At 36.8% G+C, this 20336-nt stretch overlaps 1 protein-coding gene across 1 annotated transcript; it reads right to left on the reverse strand.

The window, feature by feature from the left end:
- Positions 1 to 1213: 1213 nt before the first annotated feature.
- On the reverse strand, positions 1214 to 20322 carry LOC116260096 (diacylglycerol O-acyltransferase 1-2). The gene is made up of 16 exons (XM_031638193.2): positions 19934 to 20322; positions 19067 to 19147; positions 18827 to 18900; positions 18658 to 18733; positions 18075 to 18142; positions 17070 to 17193; positions 15113 to 15211; positions 14560 to 14661; positions 14314 to 14450; positions 11133 to 11214; positions 10984 to 11004; positions 9662 to 9724; positions 7925 to 7972; positions 5463 to 5525; positions 3906 to 3959; positions 1214 to 1990 (listed from the first exon to the last, which is right to left on the reverse strand). Exons 1-16 carry the CDS (start codon positions 20237 to 20239, stop codon positions 1886 to 1888), a joined length of 1503 nt encoding a protein of 500 aa, XP_031494053.1. The 5' UTR covers positions 20240 to 20322; the 3' UTR covers positions 1214 to 1885.
- Positions 20323 to 20336: the final 14 nt, after the last annotated feature.

The following is a 20336-nucleotide window of genomic DNA, read 5'->3' on the forward strand; positions in this document are numbered from 1 at the left end:
TCGTCGGTTGTATCGAGTGTTCCTCCAGAGGACTACTTTCTACTGGTTGGTGTTGTTCTTGTTTTTGTTATTCTATTAAGTGCACATGGTTTACGTTCGTGCTCATTTTTTGAGTGAGCTAGAGGTTAACAAGTAGCAACCCGCCTCAAAGCCCGGCCCAGTCCGCCCGACCCGTTAATAATCGGGCCGGGCCGGGCCTCGGGCATAAACCAAAGCCCGAGGCCCGATATTACATGGGCCCGGCCCGTTTAAAAACGGGCCGAGCCTCGGCCAGCCCGTTTTGAATGTCGGGCTTTGATTTTTTCATTTTTAACGAGCCGGGCCTCGGGCCAACCCATTTTGAATGCCGGGCTTTGATTTTTTCATTTTTAACAGGTCGGGCCGGGCCGATGCCCAGCTTTAAGTGCAATTGCTTGCGGGCCGGGCCGATGCCCAGCTTTAAGTGCAATTGCTTGCAGACCAACTGAATAAGAATTTGATGCAGGTCCGTCGTTTAATCTTTGTGGGCTAACTTCAAGAATAAACCGAGTGCTTCGCCTTGGATGACAAAATACCACAGAAGTTATTGCATTTGCTAGTTCCCGTCGTCGAATCAAATCGGTGTAGGAAGTTTATTTTGTGAAGCCGTGTAAAAGAGTTCACGTCATACATGTTAAATTTTCATTTTTTCATAATGTCTTAAACTTGTTGGCTTTAACGTATTTCATTTTTTATACGAACACGGCAAGATCCTTTGCATTCACAACCTATTCAAATGAGGTCACAAAATCGTCGAATTCACTCAATTAACGCCTTGGCCGGTCAGATTTACCTTCCAATTTCACAACTGTTCATTACTCAGTTTGAGTTTAAAACCCTGTTTGGGTGGCAAGTGGGCAGTTAAAAAAAGGCATATAATGGAAAGAAAGTTGTGTCTCCCTATCCCAGTCAGCCTTCCCGTTCAAGGATCAACCTCAATTCACAAATAAGAAGGGGAAAAAGACATGAGACATGCATTTCAAGTTTTAGCATTTTAAGATGGCCACAGTAGGCCTCCAGTTGGCAGTTTCAAAAGAACAACTTAAAGATTTAGAACTGCTAGAACCCATTCTTTGTTCCCATTAAATGGAAGTTCACCTTTTCCAATCAAAAACGGATCTATTGAAACAAATATGTATTTTATCTGGAATTGACTTGTGTAGATGAGCAATGTCATGCAGTCGACTCGTTGATGAAACCCATTTCAAACACCCATCAACGTATTTCAAATACCTTAGGCGAAGGATACTCAATGAGCACACCCACCAAAATTTCCAGATATTAGACATACATGGTTTAGTTACAAAGTGCCTAGAAGCAGAAGGAAACTAATTCAGAACCTTCTAGAAAACTGAACCATCTAAAATCAGCAGGATCAAAGGGGTTTTACAAGGACAGAGAAGAGACAGCATGGTAAATATGCATCTCAATGTGGTGCAGTCCACTACATTTAAAAGCTGGTCTCATGGAGACAGTAGCGCATATGTATGCAAGAGTTAACCTTTATAAACATGTGCAAGAGAGATATATCTACAGGATGTAGTTGTGCAAAGCAACCACCACCAAACAAAAAAAGTGACAGGAAACATCAGCATGTGATGTAACAACATGCAGTGCCTTTGATGTAGCTTTTCTAAGCAGAATCTCACCTGGTGTATGATGATTTCTTTTGCTACTGAATCGTGCAAAAATTTATCTGTATCACACTGTAACACTCAAATGGTTGACACAGTAGGAGCATGCCACCTCAATGCCTACGAATGGTAGCCAGCAATGCAGGAACCAGTTCAGCGCTGTGCCCCTTCCATCCACTTTGCAGAGAGAATTTCAGGTTTCAAAACACCTTTAAGCCTTTCCAACATTTGAATTACTTTGTTCGCTCTTTCTGGTTCATCAGATCATGGTAATAAAGTAGAACGCACATTGGTTGTCCAAGTATGCTAAAAAAGCACCAGAAGATCATATTCCCCACCTGGTATACGAAAAGAAGAGGATGATGCCCGTGTTACATATGACTATGACAAGGAAAAGTAGCATCCAGTGCAACACACAAGAAAGTACAATCACATAGGTAGGTCAGGGCAAACCCTGACATAAGAAGCAGATAAATTGAAAAGACCTGATTTGAAGAACAGCTGATATAGAAACACTAAGATGACAAATTGTAAACATTCAGTAGATGATGTACTAGACATGTACCACATCCAGTTCAGATAAAACAGCCACTGCCATCTCAAGGTAAAAAGATAATGTATAAACATCTCAAGGTTTCATGAAAATGTATAAAATGAGTTCAAAATGAGTTCAAACATAAAAGGAAGGCTGTAAAACAAACCTACCACCTAAAAGTAGAATAAATTGAACCTAAAAAGCTATATACAGATTATACTCCAGTCAATATGAAGTATAAACAGTTTATTTGTAACTGCATATAAAGAAAATAATCAAGAATCATAAGTTATGACGACATTAGCTGAGCCTGAAAGCCTGAAAACGTAAATCAAATTTTAACAAAAACAGAGATCAGAGTTCCCACGTCCAAGATTTTAGAAAGTTTTCCATTACCAAATTAAAATGTTTAATATCATAAAATGGCATGTCTATTTCATAGGAAAGCTGAAAATTATGAACTGAGTTTAATGGGTTACAAACATACTGTAAATAGACAAATAAACACACTGTAATCAAATGAGTTAAAACTTACAGAGTTACAGACTATATAATGAAACAGAATCTATATAAACAGTATTGCATTAAAATTATCAGTCAATATAGATTATAGACAAATCAAATGAGCTATAGAGTTACAGAAGTTATAATGAAACAGAATCTATATAAACCTTATTTACGTTAAAAAGTCTACCATATAATATATAAACAGTATATTATTTTTAAACAGTCACAACCTAAAAAAGTGCACCGCAACAACCTCCAGCACCAATTTAAATCTTATTAAATAGTCTTTGAGAGCCTCGCTGTGAGACTCTTGGACTTCTATGGACTAAGTGCAGGCTTGACTATTTGCACCTAGTCCATGGTAGGATTGCACCTAGGCGCAATATCACTTGCATTGCCTAAGTGCTTGGACTTAGGTGATGCAGGTGAAGTAGCGACTAGGTGTGTGCATAGGTGACGCCTCAACAACATATGTCGAGTTTGAACTGAATAAAGCATCTATTTAACACATCTCACTCATAACAAAGACAGCCATGGGTGTGAAGATAGTCTCCATCCTGTGGTCAAAACAGAAGACAAAGAACCAATCCAAATTTCCCTTCTTCCACCTTGACAAGCCAAAATCTTGCAGGGCTAGGAACTGCTTATTTTCATGAGAATCTTTTAAAGCTATTATTATCTGCGAACAAAAATTTTGCATATCCAGTAATAGATATGCCTATGTCTAGGAATAAATTGGATTTGTTAACATCCCTATTCATTGGATTTTCCAACATCACAACTCAACTGACTCGACAAGGCCGGCAGAGTGTCATGAAATATGAAGTAACATTTATTTCACCTTCCACCGCAGCCAATTCATATTACACTCTTCATTATATCACCAACTCATACGCATTTGATAAGTATTGTATTCACAAAATTCATTACTTATTAATCCCAAAAGCGTTTCTGAAGCATTACTTGGCTGCAATTTCTAGGAAAAAAATTCCACCTGTCCATCATGGCTGCAACTTCTGAGGAAAGAGATCCACTTATGCATGATGACCCAGATTTGTACTCATTAAATTAGATCATGAAGAAAAATTGAATTAAATTATAAACTCATTCTTAACAATCTCCTTAAATGACAGTCCTTAAACTTCTAAATGCTAATCCAAGAATTGGTGAGGAATATAAAGGTCAACCAGGGCCAGCGACCATGATCTTACCATGTTATTTTGAAACTTGTGTTGAAGATAACTGGTAATAATCACCAAAGGAACCTGGAAAATAGGTGACATGAGTAACCTTGCTTTGCAAAGAGGATGCTTAGACCATAGAATGAGATCATAAAATAAATGAGACGAGTAGAAGCATGCATAACATCAGATTTTCAGGTGGTAAGGCAGACATATTAGCCTAATATCGAACTTTATGTTAATAAATAAAACTAAATATGAGAAATCATGCATACATGAAATGAACAATAATAATCCACATACTGATGGTACCATAATACTAAGAATTCATCACAAATCAGAGAGAATGACGTGGAACTTATAAACTTACTCAGCTTTAGAAATCATGTACTTTAAAAATTCTTTGAGAATACTGGTAAATAAGGGAACATTGGAATTTGGATAATAATGTTTCTGGACAATTTTCTTAAATACCACGACGTTCTGCCTAATCTGCCCATCCTTTCAGCAGGCCAAAAAATGGAGATATAATTGTAATATCAAAAATACTAGCGACATGGGTTAATATAATTCAAGCCAGTAGTAAAGAACGTCCTCTGATTGATGGGCTGAAACTCAGATAAAGACCTAGAGGAGTGTTAATATTTTTAAAATATTAGTGATACTGGCTAATACAATTCACCCTAGTAGTAAAGAACTTCCTCTGACTGATGGGCTGAAACACAGATAAAGGCCTAATGGAGTGTCTCTTCCAACAGTAACACAAAAAATAAATGGTAATTGGTAAGTTTTTCTTTTTCGAGATCACAGGCTCCAAGTTCCAACACAAAATAATTAAATAGTAAAACTACTTTGCTTTCTCATCAAGCATATTAATATAAAGAGCAAGGAACACCAGGGTCTAACTGTTTGCATTAGGGCTTTGCACAAAGCACTCAGTTTGCTGGCATATAAAATACATGTGTCTACAATGTATACACACATGCATGCATATATGTGTACTCTCCCTCTCTAATATAGCTATTGTTTCACTAGTACGTAAACGAATCATTTTTTCTCTTCATTAATATTTAACCCTATTGCTGTCAAGTTTTGGGCAGCTAATAATCAGTAGTACCTAATTGCCGCTTAAACTAGCCAGTATGTATCCCCCATGCATAGTCTAGGACCCATTCTCATCTATTATATATATATATATATATATATATATGCATGAGCCGTTCAATCCTTTTTAGACATAACATTTTTTCATGTTTGCACTGCTCTCGCAAAATTCATTTGTTTGTGATTAATCCTTGGCTTTGAAATGATAAAGATTATGCTAAATGTGTTTGGATTTATTTGTTGTTTTTGCATGTAATTTGCTATGTCTAACAGACCCCTGTAGCAAAGATTAGCAGCACAGAATGCAGACAGTGAGAACACCAGGAAGTAACTCCATATTTTAAAGCCTTCAGAAGAAATAAAAGAACAATTACACCAAACCAAGCTCTCATTCCACATGGCTTCTTCAAAAAATTGATAAAATGAAAAAGAAATCTGCAGTACAGAAGTACATGGAGAATTTCAATTTTAGCAGATGTCTACCTGAAACATAATGCCAATAAAGGCCCACATTGTGAAGATACGGCAAGGGATGCCAACGCATAACTACACAAAAGAAAACAACATTTATCAAAAAGTCACAAAAATGGAATAAAATAGTTAACATTGAAGAAAAGAAAATCAAGAACAAGAGTTCTACTAGACTAGAATTTTCACCAAGCAGGACAAAATCTGAGGAACATGTTCGTGAAGGAAAACAATTCATAATGACAAATTATTAGATCATTTTCTAAAGATATCAGTAGGAAAAATAGGAGCAGCAGAGACCTCAGTAAATAATTTTTTATTTCTATATTTCATATCACTAGTAGGAAGCAGAATTCCTCCAATCTATTCTTAGATTTACAAGGGTCACAGTAACATCTACTACCTTTTTCTTCAACTACAATTTTAAGAAAATTTTGGTACTCCATGCCAGAATTCTACTGGATTGAGAGGGGTTGATTCAGTTGGATCTTGTCAGGCCTACCTTTGTATTGGATCGAAAAGCAAGACCTGTACCCAACACAATTAAAAGTGAGACCAGGGTCAAACTTGGGCATAAAATTTTTAGGTCTGGATGAGCTAAATGGTCCAGGTGCCAAATGCGTCGGGTCAAATGATTAGACCCAAAGAAGATCCAATTCAATCAGTTATAGGTTGGTCAAGAGTCAGTTTTAGGTAGGATATGCTAAGGTTGAAACTGAAGAGTGAAGACCCCTACAGGTTTTAAAGCATAGGTCACTTTCAGTTAAAGCAGAAAACTTAGAAACTATGTCACCAAAGTGCGAGATGCGGGTGCGGCAATTTTTCAAAAAAAATTAGATGCGGGTGCGGCGAGGGTGTATACACATGTGTGTGTATATCATTTGTTACACAGTTATTTAACTGTTTAATAGCCTTATTTATTTATATTTATATATAAATTTTGCATTAAAAATAATCTAGTTATGTGCACATTTAAAATGGTCAGTTTTGACCCAGTTCAGCTGGCCAAACCGAATGTGCTGCGTCAAAGAAGCACCAGCACCAGTGTCGACACAAGTGCCACATGGGTGCGTAGGCATTTAGAAGCACCCAGGTGACATAGCTTAGAAACTATGTAGGTGACTGATCCAGATCAGTAATGGATAAAGACTCAAAAACATACATGACAGTTGATATATTTTATTGTTTTTTGGTTGGTTAAGGGTTAAAATTGTAGTCACCTATTGGCCAAAGGATTAAACACATATGGGGTAGTCACAACCCGTCTTTATTGATCTAAAGTTTTGGGTGAAGAACAAATAGGCTAAAAGAGTCGGGTGCATGGAAAACATACTATGCAACAATTTTTGAATTAGTAGCTATAACTATTAGACAGTTAAAGGCATTTAAGCATGGGATTTGAACTATATAATAGGATTTATTCAAAAAAGGATTTGTAGATCAATTTTGAAGTGGGTTAGTTGTAAGGCAAGCTGGGCTGTTCATAACTAGGTTTATCTACATAATGGATTGAATATAAACAAGTTTGGGTGCGAGATATGCCAGGCATACACAGGCTTGAATGTATAACGAATTATGTCTGGATTAGTTCCTATGACAATAAGATACTTATTTTGATTCGTTCAAAATGGATCAGGTCAAAGTTGAAACCAGGTTTAGGTCTACGACTCCACAGTATATAACACAGATTCAACCTTTACCTAAACAAGTATCATTCTGAGACCCAGCCTTTTCTATAAGTCCTTTACAATCAGTCCATGTAGTCAACTCGGATCAGGTAAACCCAACTCCGTGACGCCTCTTAGTTTGGACTGTTGAAGAGTATAGCTCAAAATTACAAAATACCATAGAAAATAAGAGTTTATAAGTACGAGTCTAGGCCCTAGGGTAAGGTAGGGTGATAGCAGCAGTTCAGCATTTCAACAATCCTGCCATGACACATTGAACGCTAGAATGGCTGCACAAGAGCCTTTTCTATTTTAGAAAATATACAAGATTTACTATAACCTCTTTCTATCAGAATCCTTGCTCAAGGAGATAGAGCTACCTGTTAAGATTATATAATGCCTAGACCATCTAGTAATTAGATTGTGTACACTAGCTTGCTTATTCTACATGGAGATCAAGCAAATAGGAGTTTTCACTAATTGTTTCTTTGAAATTTGTGATTTCTGTAGGCTGTTTTGGTTGTGTTAGGCTTCTCAATACCTTTCCGATAATAGAAATGGCACATAGCACTTAAGAAGGCCATAAAGTTCAGCAGTCATTACATGCCAGAATACAGCACCATTGAGGTCAATCCATGACCTAATAAGTTCACGTGTAGTAACAATTTTGTGTTACAAATATTCTATCTATTTTTCCCTTTTTCCATCTTCCATGATAAGGACTAGCCTTCAATAGGTTAATTGAATAGAAACACTGGAAGAGCAAAGAGAACTGTAAGAAAACCAAAGTCAGCGGGAAACTTAGCATACCTCATGAAATAGTGCTGAAAGAAGGAAAGCAATCATAATTGCAACTCCCTGTAGCAACAGGAGAAATAACCACAGCTTCAAAAATAGCATTCTTGATAACGCACTAGTCAATGTAATGGGAAGTAAAACAGTTAATCACAACTATAAAAATCTATAGAAGGACAAACAGCCAGAACCATATTCAGTCTAGTTGTTCTGACATGCAAACTAAACAAGGTTGTACTGATTGTCATACACATGCAGTAAACAGAGATAACTTAGAGAGCCATTATGCTTGGAAGCCTAAGAATTATCTCATTCTACGCACATTCACCAAAAATCCCTTTAAATACTATCGACATTCAGTAATATAAATTTCAAATAGATGAGGGCTCAAAATCACAAGAGCCTGAATTTTTGTCACAGTTACTCTATTGCCAGAATTCCTCTAAATACTTCACAGCAGGTTCCGAAGTTTGTATCACAGCTACCCTATTGCCAGAATTTCCTACACAGGAGCTACATAAGCATGAACAATAGTTCCTTCAAACATGGAACAAAAACTTGGTTCCATAAACATATAAATTCCAAGAAACTGGACTTCAAGTGCTTCCTTTAGACTTGGTTGGTAACTTGATCCAAAATTGTCCATCAATTACAGGCATGCTTCCCGATCTTTCAGATGAATGGCAGCACATTAACAGGTAAATGGGGAGCATTCATTAAGAAAAAACATCCTTCAGATAAGTGTTAGAATTTAAATATTAGACATTATGTAAGTATACATATGTTTCATATATGATTTGTATATATGAATATCTATGTATGCATAGGTGTTATGTATTTTATTTTATTTGCTTCCTTTTCTTTTTTATGTATTTTTTATTTCTTTTCTTTTTCTATTTTTACCTTTTCCTTTTTGTAAAAGGGAACTAGCTGTTGGACCAGCTTCCAACGGCTAGATTTCTAGCCGTTGGAGCTGGCCCAACAGCCAACTCCTCCTTCTTCTCTCCCTTTCATTGTACTATATATATGGGACTGTTGTCCCTTGTTTGGTTAAGGCTTTTAGGCCTCTCTTGTGTATTCTTCTCTTGAGATTAATAGATTTGGTATCTTCTCCTCAAGTTTGAGGCTTGGTTGTGTATTACCTATTGAAGTTGTTGGGATCTTCAAGAGTGTATCTCTTGAAGCATTTGTATTCTCAAGATCAGGCCTGATTTACATGGTATCAGAGCTTGGAAGATCCAATTATTACTCTTTGTGTTGCTGTCTTTCAAGCTTGGAAGATCCAATTATTACTCTTTCCTTGGAGCTGTGAAGCACACCAAGTTTGTGATTTATTGAGAGAGGGAAGAATAGCACACTCTCGCATGTGTGCATAAAGAGAAGAAGAGAGAATTTTTGTCAGACTATTTGACATAAATCTCTCTCAGAATGTACTGAAGTACAGAGTTTGAAGTTTGAACTAAAAAAAACAAGCAAGGACACAAAAAACTCATAGTGAAAATGTACATAACTTGCTGCCACTATATTCCTCACTTACTAAAATGCAAGCATTTGAATTATAATGTTGAGCTCAAATATGTAAGTGCTTTTTTTAACACAATCATATAAGATTTTTCCAATTAAACTTAAGAAAAGAATTATCGCAATCCAACTCCAAAAGATTGTAGGGTTGTTCAAAATTAAACGACAGTCCAGCAAGGTAATAAATTTAATTGATCCAAGCTTGAACACAAGTCAAATATGGCGTTATACCTTTGGTAATCCATTCCGCAGACAAGGAAAGTAAATGTGGCGGATCATCCATTTATGAACTGGCTGAAAAATAGTCATTTTTCCAGTAAGTGGCCTTCGGAAAATCATCAAAATAAGCTCCATATTTTAGACTGTATAGCACGGTAACACTAAAAAATATGAACTCTACATGCATAGCCACATACAAAACATATCTCAATATCAGGTAACTGACTGTGACAGCTCAATTGCACATCTTCACATATTCAAGGAGAAGAAGGTGAAGATGAAAGAAACACAATGTGATGGAAAACATTAAAGTTGAAGATAAAAAAGATGCCAATCTTAGAAAAAAAAATGACAATTTTTTGCCAATACGTGAGGAAACAAATGGCAGCAATGATAGTTAAACCATCCTCAGTAGCTATTCACCAAAAGAACACTGGAGTAGAATTCAAAACGTTAAAAATGCAGGAACTATGAAGAAGAAAATTTCGAGTACAAGGACCATCTAGAAATAAGAAAAGGAATGACAACAAACTGTAAGACTTGAACACCTTCGAAAATTACTAGGATATCCCTGACCCAATGTTGGCCTCCACATTTTAGCCCAAAAGATCAGCATAAGACATTTTCCAGGCAGTCAAAAATCATAGCCGCTAACAATATGTTCATGCTCTTAAGATGCAAAACTTTAACCTATACACACAAAGTGGCAACTGAATGCATGAGAGGTATCAGTATAAAGATCCATCCTTGAAGCTTTTTCCTTACACGTTCTTCCACAAAGATTAACATGAACATATAGAAAGATCTCAACTTCAAGACTATGTCACAGTGGCACGTGGGATACACCGGTACTGGTATGGCGGTACGGCAGTGGTACGTTTGGATCAGTTCCAGGTCGGAACTGATCCAAACCATTTTTTTTTATTTTCTCCTTACATTTTAACCATATTTTTGTTAGTTTATTTATGTTTTATGACATTATATGTAGAAACTATTAAAATTTGTCTTAATAATGTGTTATTTAATAACACACACACTCTTTTGTTTGTCATACCCCCGTACCAATATTTGCTAAAATTATCATACCCGTAACCGTACCCGCTTCCTGATACTTGTACCCAAACCCATATCTGTACCTATGTGACATAGCTTCAAGAAAGTAACAGGAAAGATTATGACAAATAAAAGGGCAAAAGAACAAAAGAAAGGAATCATCAAATATGCTTATTCCATTGAAAGAATGCAATTTAAGGTACACATTAAAGTATTTCTTAGAACACTGATAGTAATGTACATCACTTGCAAGCTTGACATTGAAAATGGAGGAAGCGTACCATATTCCACATTCTCCAATACTGACCACAGCAGCAGATCAAAGAACACCAAAAAAGAACTTATGTAAGAAAAAGCTTCAACTAAACCAGCTACATAAGCATCAAAGTATCATAACTAAGATTAAGCACAAAAACAATCAAGCACCTACCTCTTCCACAGTCTTAGCATTCCACCAATCTTTGTAGAATTCACGATCACCAAAACGCAGAAGCTCCGCAAGTATATTTAACCTTCAAATAGTTCCAAATAACAGTATTGACATGCCAACGCTTAGAACGACACTAACGGTCAAAGAGTCACATAATGTGTGTTCATGACAACATATAGCAGAACAGAAAGGGAAAACTGAGAACAAGAGAAAATGAACATAAAGTTTGAAAAAGCATGCAGTAAGTAGGTATATGTAATTTCATGGAATGATGGAAGCAATACATATCCCAACAGAAGAACATGGAAGCATGATCTATGCAGATCTTCACATCTAGGCAACTACTTTAAATAATTTGAAGCTAACACAGCATAGACAAAGCCAAATCAGGGTTATCGAAAGAGCCATGGGGCAATGCTTCCCAGGAAAAATGCTTTGGGAGTGAGAAATGCAATGCTTCTAAACGGTCATTTCAACAAGCAAGGTCAGTTCCCATGAAATAGGAAGTGTGATTCCTTATAAAGGGAGCCTCTTTTCCTATTACACATTGGTTATATGTATAGTATTAAGTAGTATTCAGTATTCACAGCTATGTTGCTTAGACATGCCTTGGACACGCTGTTTCCAAAATGCAAAGTGTCTAAAAAATGGACACACAAAGCCTTTTTCAACACGTTTCTAAAAATAGACACTTATCATCTGAGAAGTGTCTGACACTTCTTAATACACCGACACGTTGCCCAACACCTCAGCATTTTGTAAAACCCTAACTCCATTCAATGGCTGGCCTTCGACACTCCATCCAAGGGTTCCAGCATCAGCCACCAGCCGGTTTCCAGCAGCACATAGCCAGAAGCAAAATTTGCTGGAAATTCACCAGTCGGAGAATCAGGCATGCTGTAAAACTGAAATGAACAAATTGTCATTTGTCAAATGCTTATTTAATTGACGAGTTGCTTTTGCCTCTTTTCTTATTCTTCTGGTCTTCTCTAACATCCATCCCCTCTCCTTCTTCCAGTCTTCCATCATCGACTCCTTTTTTTTGGGCCTCTTTCTTTCCCTCTATGCAGTGCCCTTCTCTCTCTCCCCTTTCTCTACCTTTGTCTCTCGCGGAACCTCACGGTTTTTATTGTCTTGTTGAAAACTGAAAAGCCTCTCATCAAGCTTAGAGATGCGGCTTTTTTAACATTTGTTGTATTATTTTTTATTATTCTATTGTTCCACTGTATTAAAAATTTAAAAGTAAGACAAACAAACAACGAACACTGTTGCAACAGTGCTCTTTGTCTAGGCCCTGTTCCTTTCTTTTGTGTAATTTAGCAGGTCATCAAGAATCATATATGCACCTTATATGTTTCAAATTAGCATGATTCATTTTTGCTTGCAGAATTTACTATTTTCTTCTTTGTAAATTTTATATATATATATATATATATAGGAGCGGTGCTAAGATTTTTTTTAGGGGCGGGCCAAACGGTCCAACGAACTTATCCGGGTAAGGCCAAACAAAATCAGAATGCAAAAATACATTAGACAACTAAAAATTTTCAAATTTTTTAATGTAATTTTTTTTTTTCAGTTGGCTGAGGTGGGGCCACGGCCTAGGCAGCCCCCACCCCCCCCCCCTCCCTCCGCCCCTGTATATATATAGTCCAAGTGTCTAATTGTTTGGGGTTCACCGTGTCCATGCAACATAGATTCACAGGCACGCAACGCAACTGTGTCCAAGTCAAATTTTAGTTCCCTTATACAAGTAACTTCAAGGAATTTTCTTTTGATCCCCTTTTCATTTTTGAGTTGCTTCCTTCTCCATTTCATGATTCATTTTTTGTTGCTTCATAATCTGCTCTGGCCTTCATTCTTGGCTTGCTTCTATCTTGTACGCGGCTTCCCACTTCCTAATTTTCTTTAAGCTACCTTCGTTCGTACTTCCAATTCCCATACCGATTTTTTGCTTCCACTTCCATAGTGATAACTTTGGCTCAGACTACAATCATGTCCAACTTTATTGTCTTCACATGCCCCTTTTAACAATTTGGCTTGTCCAAGTCATTAATTGTTACACATAAAATATAAATCAATTATTTCTCAAGTTTCTTGGTAAGCAAAATAGAGGAAAATGTCCATAAGCTCACACCTTCATTTTGGGGTAAGAAATAGGCTACTGAATCTCAGACTCCATCATAGTAATGGCGCTCAGACTCCAACCTCAAATTTGATGCTTGAGCATTGTTTTTTTATTATCAGCAAATAAAAGTTTCCAAGTCGTCTTCTATATAGATACATAATACATATACTCTTCTTTCATTAGACAATACCTCAGGCCAAACTTATGCACCTAAAAAGCTCATTGAACTAACTTAACTGCCAAAGTGAACTGGGAAGAAATTGAATAATTGAGCTCAAGCTCACCACAAACAATGAAATGGTTTTTCTGTATAAATTCTACTCATAAACTACAAGGGTTACTTATTTGCCTAGAACAGCTTTATTATCATCCTTAAAGAATAACAATTGGTATGATTAAAATACTTGAACAAGATAGCATTGATGGACATTTCATGCCCTTGTTTTTTTTCTTCTTCCCCGAGAACACCGAGAGTGATGACGAAGTAGAAGACCTCATTATGCTAAGAAGCACTTTACCAGAATAAAATGTACCAGAACATCAGAGAAAATGAGTAATGGTTCACAAGGACCAGAGGTGTAGGCTGTTCCAATAAAGAGGTTTTTCCCTGAAACGCTTTTTTATATTCCTTCATTATAGCTGCACTGTGCATTTGCCTATAAGTTATGAACAAGTAATAAACACAAAAGAAGACGTGCCCCTCACTTCCTGAGACCATGATGACATTGAGCCTGTCCAGATAGCCCACAAAAAATGAAGAAGGAGAACAGGTAAATGATCGATATCGAATAATCTAAATTTCTAATACATTAGAATTCCCCATAAAGAATCAACATAAACACTCATAAATTACCCAAAAAGAAGGAAGCATCAGTATTAATTTGGCACAATAACCAAACATGTTCTTGACAGTGTTTGGTGGCTCTGTCGTAGATATCAACAAGACAAGGTACGCTAATATTTCAAACTAGTTACTGACTAACTACAACCATTTTCAAGTTGAGCAACAGTAAAGGAAAGAAATCAACAATCAGTTAGGAGGCTTATACATACCATAGGTGGAAAAAACAATAAAACATGCATAGCCAAACATACAAAGTTGGCACGGACAGCTTCAAGACCCTTTCCAGTGCATTCAAAAAATTCCCTTTCAAAGGATGCTGAGAGTTCTTAACAATGGGATTCATGTACTGCAAAAGTGGACAAGCAAAATTAATTTATTGGAAAATGGTTTGCAAAATTTAGCAATAATAATAGGAAATCAATGGAGAGGCTAAAAAAAAAAGAGCAACAGCTTACCTGTTCGATGATAAAGCCCATCACACCAGTAAAAATAACCAATTTAATAAGTTGACGAAGTACCCATCCCTTCCGAATGAATGCAGTACGAGGATAGCTAAGCTATAGAAAGATGAGTCCTTCTTAGTGAGCTTATGAAATACAAGCTAATTTCTGATAAAAGTTCCGAAACCTAGAGAACAGCATTAGTGATGGAAAGAAAGCAGTGGAGATATCCTAAAAAATCTTCCCTAGGTATGGATGAATAAATTGTTCTAAATATAGGAGCAGCTTCTAGATAGAACAAACCTATGTCCTGTCTTTGACAGATTAATTGACCCAAACGTGATCAATGGGTCACCACTATATGGGAATTACACTTTTGAACATGACAAATCAAGTTATTTGAAGGACAAAATTTTCTTCAAAAGATGTTCACAGACAAATAGACAAATGATCTTAAACTAACACCCTAAGGGAAACCTTTAAGGCCCTGCGATCGATTACAAACAATTAATCTTCAAAGTCCAAGCCCTTCAGAACAAAATAAGATAACTACGTAAGAACAACGTACCTGATAACATAATGTTGGTGCTACCATGAAATATATCAAACTTCCTAGGTTGACATGATATGGAGATTCCAGCTTTGACAGGAAAGAAGATCCTTCGCCCTGTAAACAAAAAAGGAAAGCAGAAAACAACTGTCAGATAAAAAACCTATAGTCTCACAGCTTTAATAAAACATAGCAAAGTAGTTGTACAGTAGATTACAAGTTACAACTTCCTATTGTTTACCATTTTTTTGTAGCAAAGAAAGAGTTTCAACAAGGCCACTTTTGAGTTCTCATTTAGCAATTCATAAAAAGGGTGTTCTGACATAAAACACCATAAGAAAGTGGAAAAGGTATAAGATAAGGACCAGAAGAAGGATTGGTGAAACTGCAGCCCAGAAATAAAATATGCTTAACTGAATGGAACAAAATGAAGTTTTGCCATGCTATTCAAATTTCCATCAACTAATCAACGTATTCCTGAAGTTAAGAGTGTCTATTTTAAAAAATAAAAAATAAAAAAACTTGCAACTGATTAGCCTAATTCCTCAACAGAAGGTTTGGTACGACAAATAAAGAACAGGGATCATTCCTAGAAGATAGCCCCTGAAGAACTATGGACCGAATATCTCAAGCCATGTGCCTAACCAAAATTTTGTTCCAGAAACAAGGGAGCTTGTTTCTAATTTTTCTACTAAATAGCCTAGAAAAATCCTCCCACGTCAAGTCCAATTTTTGTCAAATGAGTTATTTGACATTGCAAAGACGCTTTGTCACGACTCTATACTAAAGTTGGACAATTACATTAATGATGTATTACCTTCATTCTTTCCTCCAACATTATTTCCCTTAACAATATGTGGAGACCTGAGGATTTTTACATGATTCTCAGGTCGACAGAAAGACAAAGTGATTATCCTTATTACAGAATCCTATTTTTCTATGGAATGTTTGCCAATCCCCTGAATAGTGGGGGGAATATTCCCTCCATGTAAAAGAGATGTTCTAACGTGCACCCATAACAGTCTGAAATTCTGAATTTTGTGTTATCAGCTACCTATATCCTTAGACTGTGCCACCCTCAGATATGTCTGCTATGTTTGCTTCCCAGTGTTTTAATATGTTCTTCAAAAATCTAATTGCATATATTAATCCAAAAGATATGATAATATGAGAATGGAAAAAACAACTTGAAATTCCGATGTCTAAATTGGATTTTATGACCTGAGAAATCTAAAACATTAGTTTTAAAAGCTTTTAGAATCTACTTTATATACATACGATATGCATTTTTTCTGTATGAGTCCGATAGATTTTTAACATTTTGCATTCATCCCTATGGTTGGACAATGGAAAAAAATAGGACTGGTGGTGCTTGAGGGCTAGGAAGATATATATATATATATATATATATATATATATATATATATATATATATATATATATATATATATGTTGCTTATTGCTATTTTTCCCATAAAAACGTGCACAAGATTCTGTGGAAGTGTGGATGGTATACACAAATTAACAGTCCTTCCAAAAGGGGAAACAAAGAAGGCAGCAACCATCATCAGTTGCCTCCCAGCACCTTAGAGATCAGAATGCACAGACACTCTCATTCACTGAAGGGATAAAATGTTACATCGATGCAAGTGAGTACGCAGCACAAAGTATATGCACATCATTGGGCATGGGATACAACCATTACCATCGTGGGTTAACGATATAGCCTTCAAAGTACATGAATATATAAAGGTGTATCTGATGCAACTAAAAGGAAATGTGTCAGTAGCAGGAAAGGAAACATATTGAGGTTAAGACAAGAGGCATAAACCAGTGCTTATGTACAGTTATTTGACATACACTTTTCCTGTCCTATTTCATTCAGCACAAACACATAAGAGAAAAAAATGCTTGAAATTTCAGTCAAGCTCATTCCATTTCCATAATAATATTAAAAAGCAGGAAATCATGTCACCTTCTCCTTCAACCTGGTTAGAGTCCTTATGTCATAGTTTGTGTGTGCATAGGACACTAGCTTCAACCAAATAATACTAGCACACATCATCAACGCAATGCCAGAGAGAACAGCAGAATCAAACCTGAATAGAATAGAACAACTCAGAGATCAAATTCGTCCAAAAAGAACCATAAATGGTACAACGAAGAACAACTGCCCACACTTTTATGTACATGGATGCCTGTGCAGATAGCATAGGCACACAGATTACACTTTAAAGCAATAAGATAGTAAAAATATGAACATTATATCTAGATAAAACTCTTGAAAGAAAATTCCAAATTACTATGAAATTAAAAACATCAATCAAAAACTATTTTGAAAAAAAAAGTAAAAGTAACTGTAATTGATGGAAAATTTTAAAATAAACAATGCAATAAATAAAGGAAATTACTAAATCTAACAGCATGATCAATTGTGCCCAACGCTGGTGTTACCGCATCCTAAAGCATCACAAGACATCTGACAATCCATATTATGCCCACAGTGGGATGGACCCAATAACTAACATGCTTGCACGACAACAAAAAACAACAAGAATGACCATCACCAAGTACAAACTTCAAGTAAGCTTGTATTCTAAAATGACATCAAACTAGGAGAATTGATCAGAGGATCAAACATGTCCAACCATAATTTTTCATGAAAGAGGTACAGAACGATCTACCGAAATTTGCTGCTAAAGCATAAAATGATAATAGAATGGAAAATAACTATTTATACTCTAAATAAATATGAAAAAGGATTCTTAAAAGTATGAGATTGCATCGAAACCAACATACTGGCAAGAAAAACAATGGTCAAGATGATCGTTTAATCTTTTAATTTTTAAATGTATATTTAAGCCTAATTTAACATAATCAAACCACAGTTACAGGACACAAGTACAACCAATTTCTGCAATTATTCTCAGAAACAGGAAAATAAGCAAAATAAATCTTTCCGAAAGGCAGATAGACCAACCTCAGTATCACAAAAACTGGATACATGATCACAGATGTTGTAATCACTATGTGAAGCAGAACAACAACCTGCAAAAAATAACATTGGAAGCTCAGAGATACTTTATGTGTTAGCTTCACAACTAGACAAGAAACTAAGAATAGAAAAACTTAGAAATCACATAATCAGACCATCATAAAGCTGAAGTGCACAAAAAATTCAGCCATAATACAATCAAAACCACTAAACTATAAATGCTGCTAATTAACTTTATTCTAATAAGTTGAAATTCATTTTCATTAGTGATTCTTTTCGTAAATAGTCAATGGAGATAACTCCATATAACTAGTCTTACACCTATGGCACTACCACTACCCATATCGAACCTAATACTTAAACTGCACAGAAGCCTCAACCCAAAGGATCAACACAAAATTATACAGTAATCTTTTCCCAAGTCTTGAGACAGAAACCATTACATGCAATGATCCAAAAGCTACATAAATTGTAGTCGAAGATACAGGATGCAATCAGCAGTAGGATTTTCCAATTTTGCAATCCTTCCAAAATACAATGTGGCTAGGTTCCATTCACCTGTACTTACTGGTTCAGAAATGAATTTATGTTGCACCAGCTTTTCAACCAGGAATGCACACAGAGAGAAAACTGGCAAGGTAAGACTGAACAAATACAAATATAGTTAGCCATATGGAAAAAGAAAAGATAAAATTAGCAAATACACTTAAACGAAAAGGAGGTTCAGAAATCATTACCAGCACATCAGAAGAGGCCAGTCGCTAAGATAAGTTGAACCAAACCAAAAACCTGAACTAATTAGCAACCCATACTGCAAATAGAAGCCAAGATGTTCATTCACCAAAATCTCAAGGGCAAACAAACATCTAAAGATCAAATCGGTAAAAGTAACATTGGAAGTTGTTTGTGCGAAGGTTGGGATCCAAATCGACCAAGCAAAAGGAAAAACAATCCACCAAAAAGACCGTCCGACTTACCTTCATTATGTTTTCGATAATAAGCCTACTGTTCACGGCAACGAGAACAACGATGCAAAGGTTAAAGAGCCCAGCATGACTCTGCCAAAATAAAATTCTATTTAGAAGCCTTAAACATGTACGCCTGACTTACAAGGAAGACAGAAAGAAGAGGGGTGAAACAGGAGAGATGCAGGACATTAATCCTCTGTTTCAACAACATGAAACATATTTTCCTTCTTTCGTGTGGTTAGAACTTCGAACACCCTGCATGGCACAAAACCATCACACTCACGCAATTGACTGATTCAGTAGATGAAATGTTACTTCTAGGACCCCAGAAACGTTTCTGTAAATGCACAATGTATCCAAGCCCACGAGAAAGAAACTCGCGATCGCACCGACATTCGAGTGCTCAAACATGCATGCCACACCAATCAAACCAGCATATAAGCATTTAACCCACCGAATATTTCAAATATCTCGATAAGTTGGAAACTATGTTCTTTTCACTCTGAAACATCCGAATTTTCTGATGATCCAAGCCGCACCCCACCCGCCCAACTCAGAAAAGAAAAATATCAAAACAAAACATCAAAAAAGAGACAAGTACCACGTCCTGAATCTCAAAACTTCACAAAAAGACAATCAAAACGACCTATGTTCATGACATACAAATTTCAAGAAACCTCCAAGACCGCAAGCAACAAAATATAAATCAGACTTTAGACAATCCAAAACCTCGCATCTCGCAATCATCAAGAATCAGTCCTGAACCCAAAACAAAACAAAAACAAACAAAAAAACAAAAAGAACCAAGAGGCAAAATTAAAAATAAAGGACCGAACTCCGAGCTGTCCAACCGGGAAGAAAACCTGAAAAGAATACCTGTTTGAAGATCGCGTCAGAGCTGAGCGGGCTCTCCCTGATCCTCCGGTGAGCCGGGGCCGCCGCCCGCAACGCAAACTTCTCCGCAATCCCGGACAGGTCCTGTCCATGCTCGCCGGCATGACTCTCTTCCGCCGTGCAGCTGCCCCGGTTCCCCCTTCCGTTCATGTTCCGCTCCTCCACCGCGCCCTCCGATTCGGAAGCGGACGCCCGCCTCCGTCGGAGCCTCATCGACGTCGAGTCGCCGCCACCATCATCTGCGTCACCTGTGAGAGTCTCGGGCTCTTCCGGTGCATCAGCAGCCATGGCTTCGACACAGAGAGTCGTGAGAGAGAGAGAGAGAGAGAGAGGTGTAGGCTCTCTGGTGGATTGATCGGCCGGCCTTCGCCCTCCGGCATTTTGA

This window comes from Nymphaea colorata, chromosome 1 (genome assembly GCF_008831285.2).
Source record: "Nymphaea colorata isolate Beijing-Zhang1983 chromosome 1, ASM883128v2, whole genome shotgun sequence".
Lineage (NCBI taxonomy): Eukaryota > Viridiplantae > Streptophyta > Magnoliopsida > Nymphaeales > Nymphaeaceae > Nymphaea > Nymphaea colorata.